Raw genomic sequence first — 22,370 nt, forward strand, 5'->3', positions numbered from 1 at the left:
AGGTGTTAGTGTATTAACATTAATGATGACACTGTTCAAAGCCGTCATTAGCTTGATGACTGACACCTGTGATTCCCTTACTGTCACCTGTCAGCATGGCTGCTGTGTAAAAGGTCCATTAAAACCATTGAAGAAGATGAATAACTTTCTATTCCTATTTTGGAATGCAAACATTGGCTTTCTTCCACTTCTGCTGCATAAGGTACGTGTGAGAAGACAGACACGAGCACAACTTGAACCATGTTTCTACTTTATTGACAGAGAGAAGTACAATTAATGCAGGTGATCAAACACTGGTGAGCATCCGAGCATATCTGCTGTTTGCCACTCCTACGTGTGAGGAAAACACATTTTACGATGACATACAAGTGAAATATCATAATAGGGAACACAAGTTTACAATACAAACTGGGTTGCATCATTTTATCGTGTTCGTTTGTGTCAGAACACCCACCTACAGTTTCCCCTTCACTCTCTCTCTCTCTGTGCAAACTGAAAGAAAACGGATGGCTAAACACAAAAGGGGAAACAGCAGAGCACAACGCGAGAGACGCTAACTGACGTCCTGTTTTAAGGTAAGTTGTATTCCCTTTAGACCTTTTTATAGCTCCACGTGCGAGGTCGGTGTGCAGTTAAATAGAAGTGTTGGTGTTTTCTGCATAAGTTGTCAGTTGTTGCTGCAGAATAATGCCAATAGAAAAGGGTCAGTTTACTCTGAATGAGCATTTGATTAGTCAGGAAACTACAAGATCTGCATTGCAACATTCCCACATACTTTGCAGGATTGTTGTTTTTTTTTTATGTAAAGAATCTTGCATAAATAACATTACACTAAATAAAACCTGAAATACAAAACAACTGTGACAAGACATGACAGATTACAGTTAATGTGCTATATTTCTCTGGAATGAATAAATAGTAGATTTCTCAGATTTAACGACTGAATGTGAAAAAACAAAAACAAACTGCAGAAAAACAGATTCTCTTCGGTCTCTTGTGAAGTTCTTCAAAACGGGGAAAAATAATCACGCCTCAGCAAGACATAGATAATGAGAGGAAGAAAAACTTTAATTGAAGAGGAGGGAAAAGGTCTCAGAGCTCATTCTTCACACTTCCCTTCCAAGATGCTGTCAAAGGTGAAGGGGAGGAACTTGAAGCCCTGGCCGGTGTAAAACTTGTTCTGGAACTCCACCCTGTGAAGACAGAAAAAAAAACAATGACCAGGAAGTCTAGCACATGGTGCGATGATGACTTTCAGGTTGTGTAACGCTGAGCGGTGCAGTTGGCCATTGACCTCTGCTCTTCGTTCCACAGTCTTCACCCAGCTGCACCCGCTCGTGTCTGCAGCTCTGCTCCTGGAGGCCAAGATATCTAAGCCGCTTCCCCTCTGGAAACTGATCAGACTCTATTTTTAAATTCACCCTGCGCCATGCCAAGTGATGGCTGGGTGACCTTATAACTGAGCAGCCACATATACCTGCCATTCAATAGTGTGTCTGCACTGTGCACGACATCATGCATGTTTTCTTGTAAAACTGCTCAGATGGTGAAAAAGAGAGAAAACGAACATATTTAAACATGAAGGTATCTTCATGTATGTTTAAAATGATATGCACTATCTTAGAGTGTAAAGTACATGTAGTACATTTTAAAGCTTGTTTGGTGAGATCATCTTCAAGTCTCATAGCTAATCTATAAAGCTTTGCATAAAAAGCCATTTTAGTCGCTGCAATGCTATTAAAAAGCATGACTAATCAAGACCGCATGGAATAATCGGTTGGTGTTCAGTACTGGACCCAACCCGCATTGGTTCAGACCATCTGCAAAGACCCGCCAGGGTGAAGTGAATGTCATCCTCCACGTGTGTCAATGCACTGCAAGATTATCTGACCTTATACGTCAGATTCTCATGCTCCATGTAGGACAACACTTGGTGTGGTGTGCTTGCAGTAAAAAAAAAAAAAAAAAAGGTAATTTGCTTGAGGTTACTGCGAGAAGCCAGTACTGCCAACTCTACAACCCATTACTCTAAGGCTTGGTTTAGACTGCAGCGCAACTGATTTTTAATCCAGATTATGTCTCGCAGACCCTGCTCATGTCTCACAGTGCAACACTGTGAGTGTTTATAATAAAGTCAGAGAGGAATTCACTGCTGACGAAGAGACAATGACCAGAAGTTAGTGAGTAAGTAGTCATGCAAAAGTGGGAGAGAAAGTAGAGCCAAATTTCCCAGGTCCACCACAAACGACTTCCATTGTTTTGGGGGCAGGGCTTTGTTAAAAATTCCATTCTTGTCATTCTTATCGTCAAAGTATAGCCTGCTCTTTTTAGCATTTTGAGACTTACAGGGCCTAGCTTTAAAGCTACGGTGCATAACTTTTTATTTTACCTCCGTTTGGGTCTTTGTATGCAGCATCCTTAATTTGAAAACTGTCAGGCAATACTATCAGACCTGACTGAGCGTTTGTGTATACAGTGGCAGTACATAGGCAAGCGGGGACAAGCAGAAGAATTCACTTCTTGTGAGATACATGGAGAGAGTCATGTGAAGCGGAAAGGCTTAATCAAGATTGTGTGAACTCATTTGACAATAGAGATATTTGATATATTTAACTGCTATGTGGGTTAGGTCAACAAGTACACCTGACTACTGAAAACTTAGTTTGTTTTTTTTATTTTAATTTTGTCCACATTTGGCAGTAAGATATTAAAAATCATGTGACCACATTCAGGAGGGAGAAATAAATGAGGAGTGCATTATTATAAGCATCACTGTGCTAAAAATGGCTTTCAATTGTCCTTGAAGGCCGTTCAGTGAAAGCTGATTCACTCATAATTCCTGTATAAAAGGACAATTATAGAGCAGAGTGGCTGCAGCACAGGCATCCTCTGTCAATGTGCCAGTGGATTATAAACCCAGGATGACATTCAGCAAAGCCAGACAAAGAATATAACGAGGGGAAACAAAGACTCGTCTGTGCCGTGTTATGGAGCTGTGCACTGCTGTGCACTGCTGTACACACACACACACACACACACACACACACACACACACACACACACACACACACACACACACACACACACACACACACACACACACACACACACACACACACACACACACACACACACACACACACACACACACACACACACACACACACACACACACACACACACACACGGCAAAATGTGACAGGTTCCAGGTCACGGGCCAGGAAAAAGTGAGAGTGATGGGGAACAACCTATTGGTTAGTTTGTAATAAGGACACATCCAAATCTGATGGTTACTTGGATGTGTGACAGTGGTGGCCACGAGAAGTCAGAACAAATGTGGCAGCTGATGGATCACAGGAGACTTGACTTTTACTCAAATTATCCTGTTAATTCTGCCAAAATGTTTAGTATTTAACATGTCCATATTAAGTGTTTTTTTCCTTCAACAAGCTACTAAAACAATACTGTAAAAATAATGTAGTAGCTCTTAAAAATGGCTGGTTCACCTCTTCAAAACAATATTAGTTGGATTGGGAAACGCTGCCTTAATGCAACACACTGCTCAATGTGCTGTCGCTGTAGCAAACGCACCACAACAAAAGTAGACGTTTGACAACCTCTGCGTCTTTATGAAAGAGGCTCCATTCTCCCATTACAAGGCAACGAGCCACCAAAAATGACTTTGAGGCTGTTATTTTAAAGGTTAACGCTGCATAGCTTTGCTTCAAGTTAAGAAAAATTGTGTTCAGTTTCTCTCAGACGCAATAAGCTGCTTCATCTCAACATTCTTTTCTGTGCCACTGGGATAAAGTTACAAAAAAGGTCCAACCAGCAGATGGAGCTATAGCTCTGTAGTTATGTAGAACTTCCCTTAATCCATTAAGGCCTGGAAAAAAATGCCTGTAAAACCTGAGGTTCAATGCCTGTGTAGCAGATTTCAAAAAGTATTTGAGAGCTTACACCTGTGACTTTCCTGTGAAATTTAGTTTATTTAGATACAAAAATGTAAAAGTAAAGTGAATAACTATTTTCAATTTAAAAACAGTAAGAAAATAAAGTAATATCAACTAGTGTCAGTGCCTTGATTTAGTTCTGATGGAGTGTGAAGAACAAGAACAGCATGTTATGACTGTAACAGTCTGCTTCTCATGTGATAGTGCTTACAGCGCTGTAAATCCAAGGTAAATCCACTGTCAATCCTGGTGTGCGGTTGTAAATACTCTGTCAATTACTGTGGTACTTATCATCGTTATCACTGATAATTATACTAATTATGTCTTGACCATAAATCCCCGTCGATTTGTTCAGCACGTTCGAGGTTATCTGCGTTGAAATCGAAAATGTCGATGACATTTCGATTTCCGCTGTCAAAGTCGTCCATGTTTGCTCGAAGTCATTTCAAAACAATGTTGCAAGGAACTCTAATACCCCCCGAAAATTGATGTATCTGCTTTACTGGCTTTAATGGTAGAATAAAACGCACAGCCGCTCTCCTGGCTCTAATGGAAGAAATGCGGCAATGCTTTCCCGGAGTCAATGGGTTAAACCACTCCTTGCATCCAGGCTGCCGGCAGACATTGTATTTGTTTTAATAAACCTTTAAAATGGTTTAAAATGTTTTGTGTCATTGCTGGTGGTTTCTTGGGAGTTGGGGGAGAAAGGGGAGTCTCCTTTATTCAGGTTGCTCACAGGTTTTTCCCCAAGGGAGAAAAAAAGTAAACACTACATGTGTTGTTCATAAAATAAATAAATAATAAGTGTTCAGCTTACCAGTGCAGTCGCAGTGCATGCAGGAAGGCAGACAGACCCTCCATGATGAGGAGAATGGCAACAGTGAGAACAGCGAAGAAGCAAAAGATTATGGACAGAAGGAGGAATCCTGCAATGTTAGAAGTAGCGAGGCCAATGTGCATCACCATGGTCCACAGCACCTCTGACAACTCTGTGGACGAGACATGCAAAACACAGATTATACAAGTTAGGGGTACAGCATGCAGTACATGTAAATACAGACTCATTAAGCTTTGTTTATACTCGCTGCAACACATCTGGCGCAAAGGAGCCTGCGACAGTAATGTACGACAGCAACATCTCTGAATTTGTCAAACTGAGCACATGGTGCATAGTTGGCAATGTCCGAGGGAGGACCAGCCAAGCAGATATGTCTTTATAAGCAGCTACATAATCTAAAATAAGAGATGATTGCACTCCTCTGGCTTGTTCCTCTGAGTTTTTATGGCATAATTACCAAAGTAACACAGGGAAGAATTAACACGTATTAATTTCAGCTATTTAGATACATCAGATGTGAGAAAACATACCTCAAATGTTCAATATATCATGTGCAATAAGTCTCTGCTGCTTAGGTTAACAATTGTGCTCTTTCTAAACCCTGTGGGTTTGACTGCATGTGTGTGCTTGTGCTTATTATTTGTTACCTCTTTAAGACCTTTTCTGGCATAAACAGTGACCTTGTCAGGACCACTTGTCTTCATGGGGACCATGATTTTAATTGTGGTTAGAGGTATCAATTGGTTATATTTAAGGTTAGGGATTAGTTTTGGTTAGGATTATATCAATATAATATATATATAATTTAATTTCTGATGCTCTGAGGTTACACGGTGTGGACTTACGTGCATGAGCCAGACTGAGGGCCCACAGCCTCAGATAGGAGGCCGTGTTTGAAATGCAGCCCAGGCAGTATTCTATGGTATGGATCGCCTGATGCACTGCCATATCTCCAAAGTTAAACTGCGGGAGAGATACACACGTCAGCATTTAACTGTAGCAAACCACATATCTACAACAGGTCCCGAGGTCCACAAAGAAGGACTCTGGTTCATTGTGAGTGCACGATTAATCAGATAACTGTCAGGAAAAACCATTTGCCACTGTAGATCCACAACCCACCCCCAACATTGAACAAAGCAACACCATCTTAAGACTTTGTGAACTCAAAGATCAGCTAGTCAGCTGATGCCTCATGCACATCACGAGACTGAAAGGAAGCACTGGCCTACTGGCACCCACTGCTCGAGGAATCTGTGCAACCCGCGATTCTCCTGGAAACCACTGACCAACCACCGACTACCAAACACAACAGACACAGCTAAGAGCGGCGGACGGAAAGGGAGAGGCAGAAAAAGACTAAATTTGCTTGATGAACATGCACTTTGACAAGAGAGGATAAATTGCAGGGCAGGGAGCGCAGCGTGAGATCCTGTCCTACCTCTTCCTCCTCTTGGGCCTTGGAAGCAGGTGACAAAAGGCAATGCTTGGTTATTGCCAGCACACAGAGACACACACACACACAAACACAAATGGACAGACAGACATGAGTAAATGGAAGGAAAGTAATAAGAGAAAACAGTTAACTTAAATAGAAACATGGGGAACATCGGATGTGCATTTTAGAATTAAATTATGAATCTGCAACAGGTAATTGTATCAGTTAAATTTCAAGATTTACAGTTATCAATTCATCGCCTGTTTCATGGCAACATTGAAGCTTTGCATGTATGGACAATGGAAGCTTGAAGGTCTTTGCTGACCAAGTCAGTCCTGGTTACACAGATTCATAATTTGAATTTAAGATGTGAAGCCACCATAACCTTGACCTTTGGCAACCCAAATGTCAACTGTTGATCCATGACTGTAGGTGAAAGAATTGTTATTAAAATATATTAAATAATATTTTAAAAATTAACACAGAAGTTATACATTATGTAAAATTGACATTCAGTGGATAAACGTTTCTGCTAAGCCAGTCCTTAATCCATAATTCATGTTTTTATTGCCACAGTGGAACTGGAGACATCAGGTATCGCTTTTTGTTTCCAACTGGGTCTAAGTGACTGAATTATTCAAGGATGTGATCTTATAACCCGAGTAACTGCGGACCTGACGTTACCCCAGTTTAGACGGGGAAACTGCTTTCGCTATGAGGACATGTCTCTCTTACCTCAGGTTCCTCCTCAGAATGTTGTGCGAGCTGATCATGCTGGATAATTTCAGCCTCATCCTCCGTGGGCCCGTTGCCCACCCTGATGCCTCCAAAGTTCTGCACACCCTGTGACACAAAATTTGAATCACCTTCTGCGTTATTAGTAAGATATTTTATTCCACAACATGATTGCAGCTGCCTGCCTATTTTACCCTACCAAATTTTTCCGCCACATGTGTTGTCGGCGCAGTATCAGCGTTTTCACTATCAACATGCAGGGAACACATGCCAAGGCGATGATCACCAAGAGCGTCTGTATGACCCTCTACAAATCCAGGAGAAAGACAGAAGATAAATGAAGGACAATTATCTTTCTGTGGTTTTTGTTTTGAGGGCAAAAACATGGAAGTTTGTAATTAACACAGGTCTGACCTGTCCTCTGTAAAGAGGTGTGTCACCGTAGCTGAAGAGGAACATGTTGATAAAGGCAATGAGAAGACTGGGGGCTTCCCTGGAGGTGAGTGCGTTAAATGCAAACCACTTGTAGAAGATCAGAATGACTAGGTAACCAAACAAACTGGCCATGAAGACAATCTCTGGGATGAACCCCATGTAGATATTCAGTGGCTTCTGGAAGTAACTGCAAGGAACCACAAACAAACAATTTATTACCAGAAATCCAACAGGAAGGAACAATGGTTGTGGGAATAAGTGGCATAAAAGTGGATTAAAAGCTCACAGGTGGTTGAAGAGACTAAGAGAGACTCCAAACAGCATGTGAATGACTCCGAGGACAACTGACATCTTCATTTTGAACGAGTTCAGGAATGTCAGCTTGTTGGTTGCAATGCTCCATATCTGAAAGGCAAGATAGTCGAGTTACATAAAACAGACAATTTTAGCACTGCCAATAAGGACAGTTCATAAATTCCACCAGTCCATTGAGCTCCACTATGGTCCGTGTCATTATAAATATAATATAAAGCCCCCCATGTCCAGTTCAGAATTTGTGAATGTGCAGATTGGAATGGACTAGAATGTGGGATCAAGTAGACGTGCGGAATGTCAGATCAACTCTGTGGAACAGTGGTTTTGTACTGAGGTTAGTGACTGTCATGTTTATGCAACTCTTCAGTGTTAGAGCAATAAATAATATCTGATGTTTAACTAATACATAATCTTGTGCAATATCATTGCTTCTTTGTACTCAGTAGAATTTTCAAAATAGTAATCACAAAATATGAATATATTCACCGGATCAATGCCAATGGGGTACGGCCCTCGAAAAACTCCATCTATCACTGGGTCCAGCTGTAAAATTCTGTTGCCCTCAAGTGTATCAAACCTGAATGTGAGAAAACACCAAACAATTTGTTGACATGTTATTGCTGTAAACCTACAGGAGTCACCAGGTTACAGCTCCATTTCAGATAATGCCAATGACACTTACGTCCAGTTGCCTCCCACTTTTGGGTCAAACATAGGTCTGACACTCCAGCCAGAGCCAAACGCGTTGAGCGACTTGGAGAAGCAGTCGTTGTAAATGATACCCGTGTAGACTGAGAATATTCCCATCAGCAGGATTATGTAGCGCCCCGCAAACACCATGCTAAACATCTGCCACAGACATAAACTCAATTCAAATCTCATGAAAAGCGAGACAAACAGAAATGAAAAGGGTTTCTGAAAAGCTCCATCTCTGCCATTACAAGCATAAATATCATCTGTAAGAATGGTGTTGGGCTTATGAGATGAGGATGATGGGATTCATACCTCATTATCGTTCTTTTGGGCCATTAGCCTGTTCTCTCTCAACACAAGGTACAGGGCAGCACAGGTCATGAGCACCCCATGGCCCATGTCGCCAAACATGACCGCAAACAAGAAAGGGAAGGTGATGATGGTGTATGGCGCTGGAGACGAGAAGGTTGGGAGGCAGGTATTGCAGGAGAGGGAGGTGGCGTGGCAGGTGAAAGGACCAATGAATGACACATATGAAACTTAGCATACGCAAACACAGTGATAATGAGCTACGAATACTATGACCAGCTTGGTAAATATCTTTTTCAAACAGCCCTAGGAGATGAAGGATAACAGTAATTGTGTTCATGGTAAGAACAGCATGAACAAAGAAAGGTGTGGTGCATGCTTACCGGGGTTTATCTCCCGGTAGTTGCCGATTCCGTAAGCATCAACAATGTTTTGAAAGCCAGAGGTGAACTTGTTTGTCTTGTTATAGGTGGGTGGAGTTTGTTTAGTCTGCATCCTGTTGAGAATGGAAGGCACAGTGGAGCCGCTTTTCTCCTAAATCGCAGAGAACGGATAAGAAGATCTGGTAATTTCAGCAATAAATTTGATGTTCACAGAAATTAAAATTCACTAGAAATCTTAGGTAGAAACACACCTTCTAAAAGTGTGGAAGCTATACAACAGCCTGGTATAATTTTCAGTGGTGTCTTTTCAAGAAAAGGCTTGTGTTCTGAGAATGCTGAAAGCCAACCACACAGATGCATCCGGCTGGTTTCTCAGTTAATATAATTGAGGATTGACCAGGTTATTATCAGAAACCACCTTCATACAAGGCTACATGACAACTGTATTAACTGACTGAAGTGGCCTCTTTCAGCAGGATAATGTGCTCTGAAGTCCTGTGAAAAGTATTCAGGAATTGATTTGAGAAACTTTAGGAAGTTTGAGGTGTTGCCACCACATCTCAGACTGATCAAAATTACGTGGGCTGTTGTAGAAATGCTGAAAATCTGGGGCCGTATTTATCAAGCGTCTTAGAGTGCCATTTTACACTTAAGTCCTGAGAATTTGTGAAATTTAGTCCTACTCTCAAACTTAAGAATAAAAGCTATTCATCAACTTTCCTAAGTCTAAGAATCACTCCTACTCTCCAGATATTTAAGAGACCTCCAGAGGTGTCTTAAGTGGTTAGGAGTTGCCAGCAGGGGGCAGCACTGAGGTGAGAAGGATGTCCTGGCTTTGTTAGATGACGAGCAGCGGATCAAACGGCAGGGGCGCCGATTTATGTTTTTGCTGATGGGTTCTCATCATCGTGCTTGCATGATTCTTGCTATTTTGACACGTGCACATTCGTCTCATAGTAAAACACATTAGATCAATTAACAGCAGCGGCCGCAATGAACGCACGCACACACGGACACAGACACGATCTCTTTCACAAACACAGTCTACACACTGGTGATGCAGAAGAGGATTTTAATCTCAATTATGCAACCCTAACGCAAAAGACTGAAGAAGAAAAAAGAAAAATTGACAACCCAACACCACAGCCTGGATTGAACAGCGTAGCTACCGTAACGCCTATAAGTTTTTAGGTAATAACAGCCTACCGACTCAACAGGAACTTCACTCATTAATTAATCAAAACCTGATTATACTGTCAATGACCACAACTGGCTTTAATGACACAAATGTAGGTTAAATCTAAAGTGTTACCAACTACACACACGGAAAGAAATAATCATAACCACCAAAACTACAGCAATAAGGCTCAAATAAATGCAAATCATGGACCAAATCCGCAATTCAAAACCATTCTGACACATTCTATAACAAATATTTAATTTGTTGTTTTGTCACTCACCATTCTTTTTAATTCTTGGTGACGAATATGTTTCCTCTGGTAGTGGTGCGTCTTATAAACTGGTGCGCTATTATTTCCAGGTTGTTATTCTTTTAAAATGTCTTGTGGTGGTTCAGCCTTGGTCCATTGTGGACCACAGATAGGTTTTCTGACATTACAATGCAACCCGTTGATAGTTAGTGGTCATTAATAAATCAATGACAAGCGTAGGCTGGCACATACGAGTGCTCGACAATCTCCGTGGGTGCTCGGCAATATCCGGGAGCACCCACGGAATCCGTGATATTTCTTTATTCTTAGACAAGGGATTCCCTTTCGTGATTGGTCATTTCTATGGACACGGAAGTGACGTCACCTAAAATTCAGTTTACGGCACATAGTACTGTCGTAATTCAGCTCCGAGAGTGACACTTAAGATTCAGTCCTACACTTCGCTGAAAGTGTGAGTAAGATGCTTGATAACTAACTTTTAAGTGCAGCTTTCAGGGAAGATTTTTTTTACTCATAAGTCAACTCTTAGCAGGGTTCTTAGGAGTCATTCTAAGACGCTTGATAAATACAGGCCCTGATCCACAAAAAGCTCCACTTAGAGGGCTTGATGGAGCAGACAATAACGTCTTTGTGTCGGAGAGCACAGACAACACCTCAGGAGGCTTTGTGGAGTCTGTCACTCAACTCGTCAGAGCTTTTGAGGCACAATTATGGCTGGTGACTTTATGTTGTGGCTCTCTTTATGTTGTGCCAAATAGTCTCCATTAACTGCTGCTCAGTTACTCACCGTCCCCCTGCGCAGAGCAAACTGAATGGAATCCAGGTCAGAGACGGGACACCACACCTCGGCTATCAGACACTTCTGAGTGACATCAATGTTGCAGAGGTTGAGGGTATGGTAGATGGCCTTCATCTTCCTCACTTTGATGAACCACACTCTCACTGACTTGGCTGCAGCTTGCAGGACCCTCTGCCTGTGATCCTCTGTCTGGTTCAGCACCTTCAGGGACAGACAAGAGCAAAGGTGGTTGTATTTGTTGCATCCGTCTGTAGCTCATTTTTTGTGGTCAGCATTGGCCAGATTTACGCAATTCAAATAATTAAAGTTATCCATCACAATGAGAAAAGGCTCATTATAACAGGACAAATATAAATAGCAGTGATGTATCACACATTCCTAGCTATTCATAGAGAGGGCTTACATTTACTGGTATAACTGAGCAGTAACTTGTCAGTTAAAGGGCAGTGGATACCCTACTCCATTAGGCATATCCCCCCATTAGAAATACAATATACATATCTCATACTTCTCATTAGAAATATGGGATGTGTGGTCTCAGCAGAGTGTGGATACCCAACCCAAACATATTTGTCTAAGGCGGATCCTGACAAGTGCTTAGAAATCATATTCCTGTTTGGATTGGGTTTGGTCACACTGGCTGGACTAGCCTGAGGAGGTGAGAAGCACCATATAATTTATATTCTTCTTGACATCTCTGTGTATTGACTTTCCATTCATTTAATTTTCAAAAACAAGTTGACATAATGGTGCATAATACCACAAGGTGGCAGCAAGGTTTTCTTTAGTGGAGGTTTCTTGAATGCATCTCGAAGCCAATCCTCGAAACGCAAAACCCTGGAACCATCATATGTGACAAAATAAATTTTCCAGGGCCATCTAATGCATCTTAAATGCATCTATCTAGCTGCTCCTTTTCACAACACAAATAATCCCCAGCGACCCTCGAAGCATTTAAATGCCTCTAGTATTGACAGTCCTTTACGATGCATGTGTGCAAGAACAAACAATGCTGGGTTTGAATGACTGAAAGGACATTCTCAGCAAATCGCAGGATATCTAAACTCTGTGCTGTCTGCAGACAGTCACAGTCTCATTGGCAGTCAAGAGGCTTAATGGCCCACACACATAGCTCATTGCTAGCCAAATAGCCTGACCTTCCTCATCATTCATGTCATTCTGTCATTTAGCTCTTGAGCCCACGTAGCGACAGGCATAACACTGCATCCACAAAGACAAAGATACATGCTAAGTGTCAAGTATCTGTCTCATACGAGTGGTTAGTGTTTGAGTTTATCACACTTCAACATAACTGACTCAGGCTGCAGAAGCATGTTATTTATATTCTTCCACTGCATTCAGAGCAGATCTCTTCCTCTTTTCATGCAACTTGTGAAATGTCCTCAACCAGAGCCACTATCTAATGAAGAAATCATGCTGAGCAGACAAAAGCAAAGAGAACTAACAAGTTAAAGACTGTTTTGCACAAGTTGGTGTTCATGAGCTTGAGATCATTTTGCCTTACCATTTGCAGGTCTTCAATGCGAGCATTAACTCCAGCTAGCATTTCTTTCCTCTCCTGAGGCGTTTCTGGGCACGGGTACAAGGTGGCTCTGAACCTGCAGACAGATTATACAAATAATGATCTGTTGGACTAGGTCTGTTATTTGATACTTCCTGATGAATGGTGCTGATTCACTTACCCCTCACAGATCTTCTTAACTCTGTTCTTCAACTGGTCTCCCTGGAAGAAGATGATGAAGACAGACTTGTGGACTTGGTCACCCTGTTGAAAATCCACACAGTTAGAGGTTTGGAAGGAAAACACTAAATGGAAACATTAAGAAAAGACTTTAGTTTAGTAACTGACCGTGGTCGGGTCCTCCAGAGGATCTTCGATATCTGCTTGCCTTAAGAAGACATTTCCTCTGCAAACTCTCCACAGCATCCTCTCAAATGTGGGAATGCGTTCTCTGCCAATGACTCCAGCTACAAATCTATCATAAGTGGACATAAAATAATGAGTTACTATGGTAAACAATACCCATTGCTCACCATTGATTGGGTTAATTGGACGTTCTAAATTGACCCCAGCCATGGCATGTGTACTCTAGTGCCAGTCCCAAAAGGGTTTGCTTCAGGAAGGGCATACATCTGCAAAATCTAATATGCGGATCACTGAGCAGGTGATTCACTGTGTCAACCCCTAGAGAGGGAGAAGCCAAGAACACACAAAAAAACAAAACTATAATTTGTCACTGTTACATTGTTGTACTTGTTACCAAACAATGTTTCAGCTTTTACAGCAAAACAGCAGCAGCACTGGGAATGAAAAGTAAAATTCTCCATTCTCAACTCCTCTTTCTCTTGATCCTTCCTCATTTATCTCTAATTATTTGTTGAGTACATGTAAAAAAAATAAAATAAAAAATGTTTTACTATATTTATAATTAAATAAAACAAATTTAATTTGTATGCATAAAGGTTAAATGTTTGTGATACTTAGTCTAATTTTGAAGAGAAAACTGATCAGGAGAGTAGAACAACAGAATAACAGACAGACAGGAAATTCAATACAGAAGAAATGTGAAAGGTACAAACTAGATTTTAAATAGGCCCTTAGTGCAGGAGCAGATTCAACCATATGATGACTCATCCTGCCTGCACTCACTGGCATTTAATGCTTTACTTGCAGTGATAATGATGGCGTCATCTCCTTCCCTGTGACCTTAAATTCAACCAGTTACAGACTGGCACACAGAAACCCACACTGCACAGTGTCTTAGCAAGAGCTCCTTAACAACAGAGAGCAGGCTGTTGTTGATCACTGTCAAATTTGCCACATGATGAAAAATCAATGCAGTCAGCTACTAAACACAAATTGTATTTCCCCTCTTGGCTTTGTGTTTTTATTTGAAATTAAATCGTGTTCTGACATCTGTTTTCATGTTTTTTTCATAATACGTATATAACCCAGTTTATTTTCAATATTGTATGTGACTTTTTTTAGATATTTTATTTACCAGGGTGGGTGTCCACTAAATGTAGTAACTTCATTCTTTTGTTGCCTGATAAGGGAGCTAACCCTGAGTGAAATGTCTATACTAGAAGGGACAGCATTTGTGAATGTGGGTTTATGATGATGTTCCACTGTAGGTGACCACTGTTGTCTTAAGCCTTTCAGTCTGAGCTGGTGTGTAGGAGGTGATTGGCTGATTCTTAACAGTATAGTTTCAAACACTGGTGGTCGAATTACAAAACTCCACAAAAAAACAACGCACCCCAGTCTGAGCGGAGCTCCTCTGGTCACATCATTAGGATCCAGGGGGTAAGCTGTTTCCTCCAGTAAACTGGGATCCTCCATCTAAATCAGAGTGGGTCAACATATCAGTTCAGCAGGGACATAATCATTACAGCTACAGCATTTTCAGACATGGTTGCTTGCGAAAGCCGACACTAAAACACATGTATCTGACCAAAATATAGACAAACAGAAGAAAAAGAGCCAGATATAATCACACCAGTTAATGGCTGAACTGTCACTGTTAGTGTTTGGTTCAATGATTCACCTCAATCAAAGCTCATAACAACTTGTAAAAGATCACTTAACACTGCAATTCTACATAATCTTGCTAGTGGAGGCAGTGAAGTGGAATTAAAGGAGGGCAAAGGTTTAAAGGGAAGGATTTTGGTCTGGCAAATGAACGAAGAAACAAGCCCAACAAAAGCACTATACACAGCAGTGGGATAACAACAATATTATAATATCAGTGTAGACATCCCACTTGCATGAAATCTGAAATCTGAAAAGTAAAGCTGAAATTATTGTTTTTTTTAGTTTAAACCATTTTGTTCATAACCATAAACTGCTTCCAAAGTTTAAGTCTCACATCTCTTCCTGGCTAAGAGTGAGTTAAAAAATAAACCACGCATTGTGTGGAGTGCAACGTTGCTGACCTCATCAAAGAATTGCTGCGTGCGACGCAGAATGTGCTTGAGCTCAGTCAGCTCCAGGAAGTTCTTCTTTAGGGCTTCTTGGTTCGTGTTTATTTCCTTCAGCTCATTCTCAAGCTTCTCAAATGTGGCCTGTTGGTAAAGGACACGGAGAGGTCAGCAGCAGGAAGCTCAATTTAAGTAAGCTAGAGAGACAGAGAGAGAGAAAGATCACCTCCAAGTCGATCATATCCCTTGGGAAGGGGACTTCAGGGTTTTCTCCAGTGTCAACTATTTCCATGTTTGCCTTCTTTATTTCTTTCTCAACAAATCCTGAAAGTGCAAAATTAAAAAATATTTAGTTGAAATAACCGTTTAAAATGATAATTAGTGAGACAAAGTTGTATTAGGATGGAATAAACTCCTGACGGAAATCCATTTGCAGTGCTTTATATGTGAGCTCACATACTCAGTTTGCGATCCATCTCTTCACATCGTCGCACTTCATTGACAAACTTTCTTTGGAACACATTCACATCGGGATTTAGCTGCAAGAAAAGAAAAAAACAAAGGAAAAGACTAATGTGGGGTGAAGCAAGAGAATGTAAGTTGTCATGCTTAAGTGTAAGAAATAATAATAAGAAGAAATGGCTGAGTAAACACTGTACAAGGGAGAGTTTCCTCATTTGATGTGAGGGTCTAAGGATAGAGCGAGTCACTTTCTCTACAGACTGTAAAGCTCATTGAAGCAAACTGTTTGTGATATGGGCTACATAAATAAATAAAGTGATTTGAGATACATTTAGATTTTAAAGTATAAAAAACAATTCCTTGTTATTAAATATTAAAACTTTTTTACAAGCTTAGAGTAACAGAACCTAATGAATAAGACAACCCTGCTGACATTCTCTTGTTACCGTCCAGCTGATACTTTTACACAAAGCTTCCCTCAGGCCTTGTCAGGAATGGGCTTTCTTATATGCGTGGAATGAGGGGTCAGCTGTGAGCACATGATCAACATGATGCAGACGGCATGTCGTTTCTCAACAGTTTTACTGATATTGTCTCATTTTTTTTGATGACTTACAGCTTTGGGAGTAAGGTGGTAGAAAATGTCAGACAGGATTTGGAGCAAATGATAGTTTAATTGACACTGGTTAGGGTTTTATTCAGTGCCTGATGCTGAAATATTTAGCAGAAAGTATGCTGCTGATTTTCAGTAAACTGTATTGATAGAGTACAATTTCTGATTGAAAATGTCTTAAAATTATCTTTGTAGCCTATGATTTACGTATAAAATAATAGCCTTGTGTTGTTATGCAGGATAATGAAACTTTAATAAATTACACAGCAAACTGATGGGATGAACTTGACTTACATCGCGAAACTGCACCATCCCTATCTCTCCCAGTTCACTGACACAACAATAGGCAGCTTCTGACTGGAGGAAGAGCTGAGCCAGCGTCATCTCCTCACTTCTGAAGAGTTCCCCCATGATGCTGAAGGACTTGAGCGCTGTGCAGCCTCAAAACCTCTGGATAGAAACAATGTTGATGTAAATTAGTGGCACAAAGCCAAGCAAGCTCAGCATTTCGTTTACTTATACATTGAACACTTTTCTCTACATGGAACACAAGGGTGAAAATCACATGTAAAAGACCTCTTTTGTCAGTTTGGTGTTAGTTTAACACAAATGTGAGAAGGTGGCATGTGACAGAAAGGGGAGAAAAATCAGTTTGCCCCATGCAGATCCCATGATTAGAGCAGGAATGTTCTTGTGCTTAAAAGAGAGTTTATTCTATTGTGTGATATACTCAAGTGTTAGTGTGGAAGGAAGCCCAAAAGCTCAGTTCAATTGAGCATTTATTTTGGCTTAAACTGAGAAAGGTGTGGTTTTCACAGAATATCTTGCAGCTACAGATTCGTCACCCCCTACTGTAAAAGTACCACACACGGCTTATCTGTGGATTACAAGGTAGCATGTGACCTGTAGCGCCAGTAAGCTTTAACACGTCAAGGGGGGGGGGGCATATTTACTGATCTGACGTTTTAAATGCGTTTCCCATAAACGAATAGTGACAATAAAAACATACAAATCTTTAAATTTAAACAGCTAACGAGGCTACAGCTTTAGCTCCCCGTTTACTACTACAGCTTCTGTCAAAGGTGAGGGTATTGAAGAGCTAACAACTACTGCATTAAACCTACCTCACACTATTACAGCACATTGCAAAAATATCACTAATTGTCAACACTAATATCATGAATTCGTGTTAATAACGTAACACACCCATGTTAATAGCTGCGTTTTAGCCAATGAGTTAGCGTTGGTGTTGTTTCGAGTAAAAGCTGAATAGTCAGATTAGCAGGGGTTAGCCAGTTAAACTTCAACACCGAGACAAAAAGGTAATGTAATGTTGGTTGTTATGATGCGTATTTGGACTTTAACTGATATCAGACGTTTAAGTTACTGAGCTGAGATGACTGTAAACAATGCGAGTTTGCAGTTTAAATACGTGTGCGCTAAGAGGATAGCTAATGCTAACCTAGCGCACCTGTTCATTTGACTAAGCCGTTATAGTAATAACATGAACGCTAGCGCAGTTCACATCGTTTCTAATCTCCTTTCGTGATATAGCAATATGAATTAACAGTGGTAAACAGTTTGTTTTTCTGTGCTTACAGTTGGATGGAAATCCTGTTTCCTCCTGCGAGGTTTCCGTCTCTGCTTCCTGCTCTGTTTGTTGTGGACAAGTCGCTGGTTTGAAGTAACTCTGCTCGACTCTTCACAAAGAGGAAGTGCCGCAGCAAGACGTGGAGATGCCTCCCTCTCCTCTCTGCTCCAACAGGACAACGATAATTACACCGAGCGGCGCTGTGGATTTGCAGGTCTTTTTTCCGGTTTTTATTTTGAAAACACTACCGGATGTTATTTTATATGCTGTATTTGTCTGCCGGCGAGTTTGACGCCACAATCATGCTTGGCACTACTGCTCAGTCGTCGTAAATGTACAGCGCCCCACCGTGGACAACGTGCATAGAGCAGCCCCATTTGTCAGGAATGCATTTATAGTTACTTTATAGGCACAAAACAATTTAACTGTAGAACTCCGCACAATTCTGAAAAATGCACCCAATCCAACTTTATTTATACAGCACTAAAAACAACAAGTGCTGTTCATAATAATACTCGTAGTAGATAGTAGTATATTGTAGTATTGTCCTATCAATCATATCTTTCTGTGCTAAACTGCACTGTACTGTACAGTGTTTATAGTATTTAATGCATATATTATACTATATTATACCGTACAATACTATACAATACTGCAGTAAATAGTATAGTATACTATGCATAAACACTGAACTGCACTGGGAATTTCAACTAGATTAATAATTTAGTTGGAAAATAAAAGAAATACTGTTCAGCTGTATATACCAGGGTAAAGTATAGTGTAGTATAGTATAGTTCTATCAAGTTTATCTTTCTGCACTATACTGTGTTGTACAGTACTTTACTACAGTACAGTGCAGTGTAGTGCACAGTACTTAATGCACTATACTATATTATACTGCAGTGAATGCATAGTATGCATTAAATAAACACTGAACTGTACTGGTCATTTCAACTAGATTAACCATTTTGTATAAGATGACTTCGGCAGTGGTCTAATGCCACAAAGACTACAAAGACTCAGACTAGGGTGTGGTATAGTGTAGTATAGTACTATCAAGCACGTCTTTCTGCACCAAACTGTATTGTATTTTACTGTACTGGTATAAAAAGTTCAGAACCACTGATCTAATAATGTTTTTGTTCTTATAGGGATATTCAACAGAGACCCGGTATAATTTGTATGAGTATGCCATAGCACTTATAGTTTATTAAAAACACATACTGTGTGACAGTTGAACATGGTAGTTCTGAGAATGAAAAGGGACGACAAAAAAATCTTCAACACAGATGTGTGTGTAGTGTATATTTCAAAACACAACACGTGATGTGGAATATAAACCATAGAATTACCGTGCAACAGTTGACAAAATGTCATATTTATTGTCCTGTTGAGGCCACAGCGTTGTCAACAACAATAAGTCTCCCATGACTATTATTTTTGGAGTGTTTTGCTATCCTGCTATCTTGACGCATTAAAGTTGTTCAACATGACCACGACAGGGCAGAAAAACCTACAGGTTACTGCTGCGTAGTTTGCTATTTTTCCATATCGTACAATATTAAAAAGGGACATTCATGAGGACCCGTGTCTTTCAGGCCTCGAGCAGGTTAGTTTGAGCAGGCTCTGAGGAGTTTGAAAGGTAAGGCTCTTTTTGATTTGTGGGTTCTGTGATTGCATGTGTTCTTGTCTATTAGATTTTGTTGTATTCAATGTTGTCTCATTGCTTTCACTTTCCTCTATTTCCGGCTCTTCGAATATCTCTGATTCTACCTTTACTCGCTCTTTTAATATCTCTGATTTTGACTTTGCTGGCTCTTGTAATATCTCAAAATCTGACTTTACTGGCTCTTCGAATAACTCGAATAACTCCTCCTCTGACTCTGAGGAGAAATTGTCTATATTGACATCCGTTATCTCCAGGTAACTCTCCTCTGACATGACATTACTAGCGGTCTCTGTTTCTCGATGTTTTGTCTCGGAAGACTCCTCTTTATATGAAGAAACCTTTATTTCAGAAACACCTCGAGGGGAAGGCGAGTAGGAAACGGGGAGAAGAATTAACCCATGAGTCTGAACCACCTTGTTTTCTTTGTCTATTTTGGGCGCTCCTTTCACAAATCGATTGGAGTAAATGTTGTGTGCTTGTAGCTTTTTTGTGTGCTCTTCGTTTTCCTTCGTCAACAGACAAATCTGCTGCTGTAGATCGGTGGAAAAGCTTTTTGCCTGAGTGAGCTTTCTCTTCATAGTTGCTAACTGCCGATTGAATGAGTCTTTGCACAACTGAAAGTCCCTCTCCAGGTACAGAATCCTCTTGTCCTTCTCCTCGAGCTCGGTGGTGGCTTTGTCCAGCATGCGGACGAGCTCTGCCTTCTCCAGCAGGCTTTGATCCTGGCTGAGTTTCTGCAGATGCTGCAGGGAGTTTTTTGTGGTCTGCAACTCGAACTCGGTGGCCCGTAGCTTCTTTAACAGGTGATTCCTGCACCTGCGGGTGTCATGGAGATGCGCTCGCAGGGCCCGAACCTCGTTCCTGTGCTTGGTGATTGTCTCTGTGATGTTGTCCTCCGAGTCTTCAAAGTGCTTTAGTGCCACTATGTAGCGATGCTGGACACGCTTCAGGAGTTTGTTCTCATTGTGTGCTTCAGACAGTTGCCGTTGAAGGTCCCATACCTGGCTCTTCAGGGCCTTGGTGTTCATCAATATGTCATTCTCAAGCCTCGTCTGCATGGGCTTGTATGGAGTTTGATGATTGTCTTGACTTTTTTTACTCTTCGTCTTTGTCCGACCTTGTTTTGACCTCTGCCCCCTGTCTGATGACTTGCTCTGTGAGGTCTTGCCTTTGTGCGAGTCAATCGAGTCTTCACCGTAGCACGAGTCATGTTGCCGGTGCGAGCCACAGCACAGTTTGGAGGAAGTGCAGGACCTGCTGTTGGTGCTGTTGTGCTTTGCATAATCGCCGTCACCTTCAGTTTGAGGCAAGGCCTCAGTCGACTTTCTACTCACAGACATGACTTCTTCTTGTCTTTGTGCTCTTGTTCAACACAAAAAAATATACACAGCAAAAGGAGCTGAATGGATTGGTTGGTTTGTTGTTGGTGTTTCACGATAAATGACATCCATAATGTTACATGAATGCGTTCTTCTGGATTTAATCATCCATTACTTAATTTGCTTGTTCTTGCGTTGTTGAGTGGAGTTTTCGAGAACAGTGTGATGCCCCTGTCCTTTGATCTCCCGTGATATCAAAGTGTGATATATGATGTCATATGTGTGTAAGAGATTATCTGACAGAGATAAGTATGGTTGAACAATTTACCGCGCAAGACACCAATTACAACTATACTCTAATGCAAGAATGAGAACTTTATGATGTGTATATTTATTTAAATCTAAATATTGCATCTTTGAATGCAAAAAATAACAACAAAGGTTCAGTGACATCAAACAGTGAGACTGCAGATTGTAACAGAGGGAGGACTTCTTCATTTACTAAGTCTAAGTCGTATTTCTTTTAGGAACAGCTCTTGCATGTCATTGTGTTGTGTTGCTTAAGAACTGTGATCCTAAAGACCCTAAATAAATAACGTTTTCTTTAACTAGTATATTGACTGACTGTATGACCTAAACAGCAATGGACCCTTAAAAAACATGGTTGCATCATCTTCAAAATGACTGATTGTGATGAATTTACCTTGGAATGAGTTATTTTAATGTGACTGATGAGCAGTGGTATAGAGAGAATACATATGGGGTGATCAAACAGCCCTGATGGATGCCATATTTCTTATATTTTATATCTTATATTAAGAAATACATGTAAATATTTGACATATCACTTTCTGCATAATGTGTGCTGTTTCATAACCATGAAATGATTATATTAAATGACAGAATGTCACACCCTATCACACTTATGCACATACATAAGTAACCTAATTTTGGTTTCAGATCAGTATTTGTGGAAGTGTACAATGGCAACATCGTGGTGAAAATCATGGTGAGATTGTTTATAGATAACACTGTGTTTTTATATGATGATTTATAGTGGTATATCTCATTATTTCAATTAGGACATTGTGTTCATTTTTGTGAACTATGTCAATGTTTTTGCATATGTTATGCATGATGGAAAACAGGTATATCTTTTGCCTGTTGCAACTTTTTGAACTTGGAATTCAAACTGTCATGTCTGGTTGGTGTTTTGTATGTTTGATGGTACTAGATCACACTGATGATGATGATGGTCCCTCTCCTGTCCTCACTTCTCCCTGCTACAGCGCTGTCATGTCTGCCCCCCCCCCCTGTGCTTCAGGACACAACTGGGTGGAGCCCAGGGAAGCCAGGGATGAGAGGAGGGGGCAAGTGTTGGAAGGGGTGGTTTCACAGGGAGCAGAGGCATTTGAGCCAGGGCAC

The 22,370-nt window shown here is 40.7% G+C and overlaps 1 protein-coding gene across 2 annotated transcripts; it reads right to left on the reverse strand.

Annotated features, from left to right (window-relative positions):
- Positions 1-291: 291 nt before the first annotated feature.
- Positions 292-18,029, reverse strand: atp6v0a1a (ATPase H+ transporting V0 subunit a1a). 2 transcript variants are annotated; one of them, XM_083896329.1, is made up of 21 exons: positions 17,966-18,029; positions 16,661-16,816; positions 15,752-15,830; positions 15,518-15,615; positions 15,307-15,435; positions 14,631-14,713; positions 13,220-13,346; positions 13,053-13,135; positions 12,875-12,968; positions 11,338-11,550; positions 9,100-9,250; positions 8,720-8,859; positions 8,397-8,563; positions 8,201-8,291; positions 7,686-7,804; positions 7,379-7,586; positions 7,164-7,271; positions 6,965-7,072; positions 5,637-5,754; positions 4,771-4,942; positions 292-1,193 (listed from the first exon to the last, which is right to left on the reverse strand). In XM_083896329.1, exons 2-21 carry the CDS (start codon positions 16,775-16,777, stop codon positions 1,100-1,102), a joined length of 2,499 nt encoding a protein of 832 aa, XP_083752455.1. In that variant the 5' UTR covers positions 16,778-16,816; positions 17,966-18,029; the 3' UTR covers positions 292-1,099. The 2 variants fall into 2 exon arrangements, with proteins under 2 accessions (XP_083752455.1, XP_083752456.1); XM_083896330.1 differs by lacking the exons at positions 16,661-16,816; positions 17,966-18,029 and having other exon boundaries at positions 15,748-15,814.
- Positions 18,030-22,370: the final 4,341 nt, after the last annotated feature.

The sequence above is a fragment of the Microchirus variegatus genome (genome assembly GCF_963457635.1).
Source record: "Microchirus variegatus genome assembly, chromosome: 10".
NCBI classification, from domain to species: Eukaryota; Metazoa; Chordata; class Actinopteri; order Pleuronectiformes; family Soleidae; genus Microchirus; species Microchirus variegatus.

Coding starts and splice junctions, on each gene's coding strand:
- atp6v0a1a (XM_083896329.1), bottom strand. CDS start 16,777: ATGGGGGAACTCTTCAGAAGTGAGGAGATGACGCTGGCTCAGCTCTTC. Junction 12,969..13,052: donor GTTAAGAAGATCTGTGAGGG/GTAAGTGAATCA, acceptor ATCTGTCTGCAG/GTTCAGAGCCACCTTGTACC. Junction 7,073..7,163: donor ACATGTGGCGGAAAAATTTG/GTAGGGTAAAAT, acceptor TTTGTGTCACAG/GGTGTGCAGAACTTTGGAGG.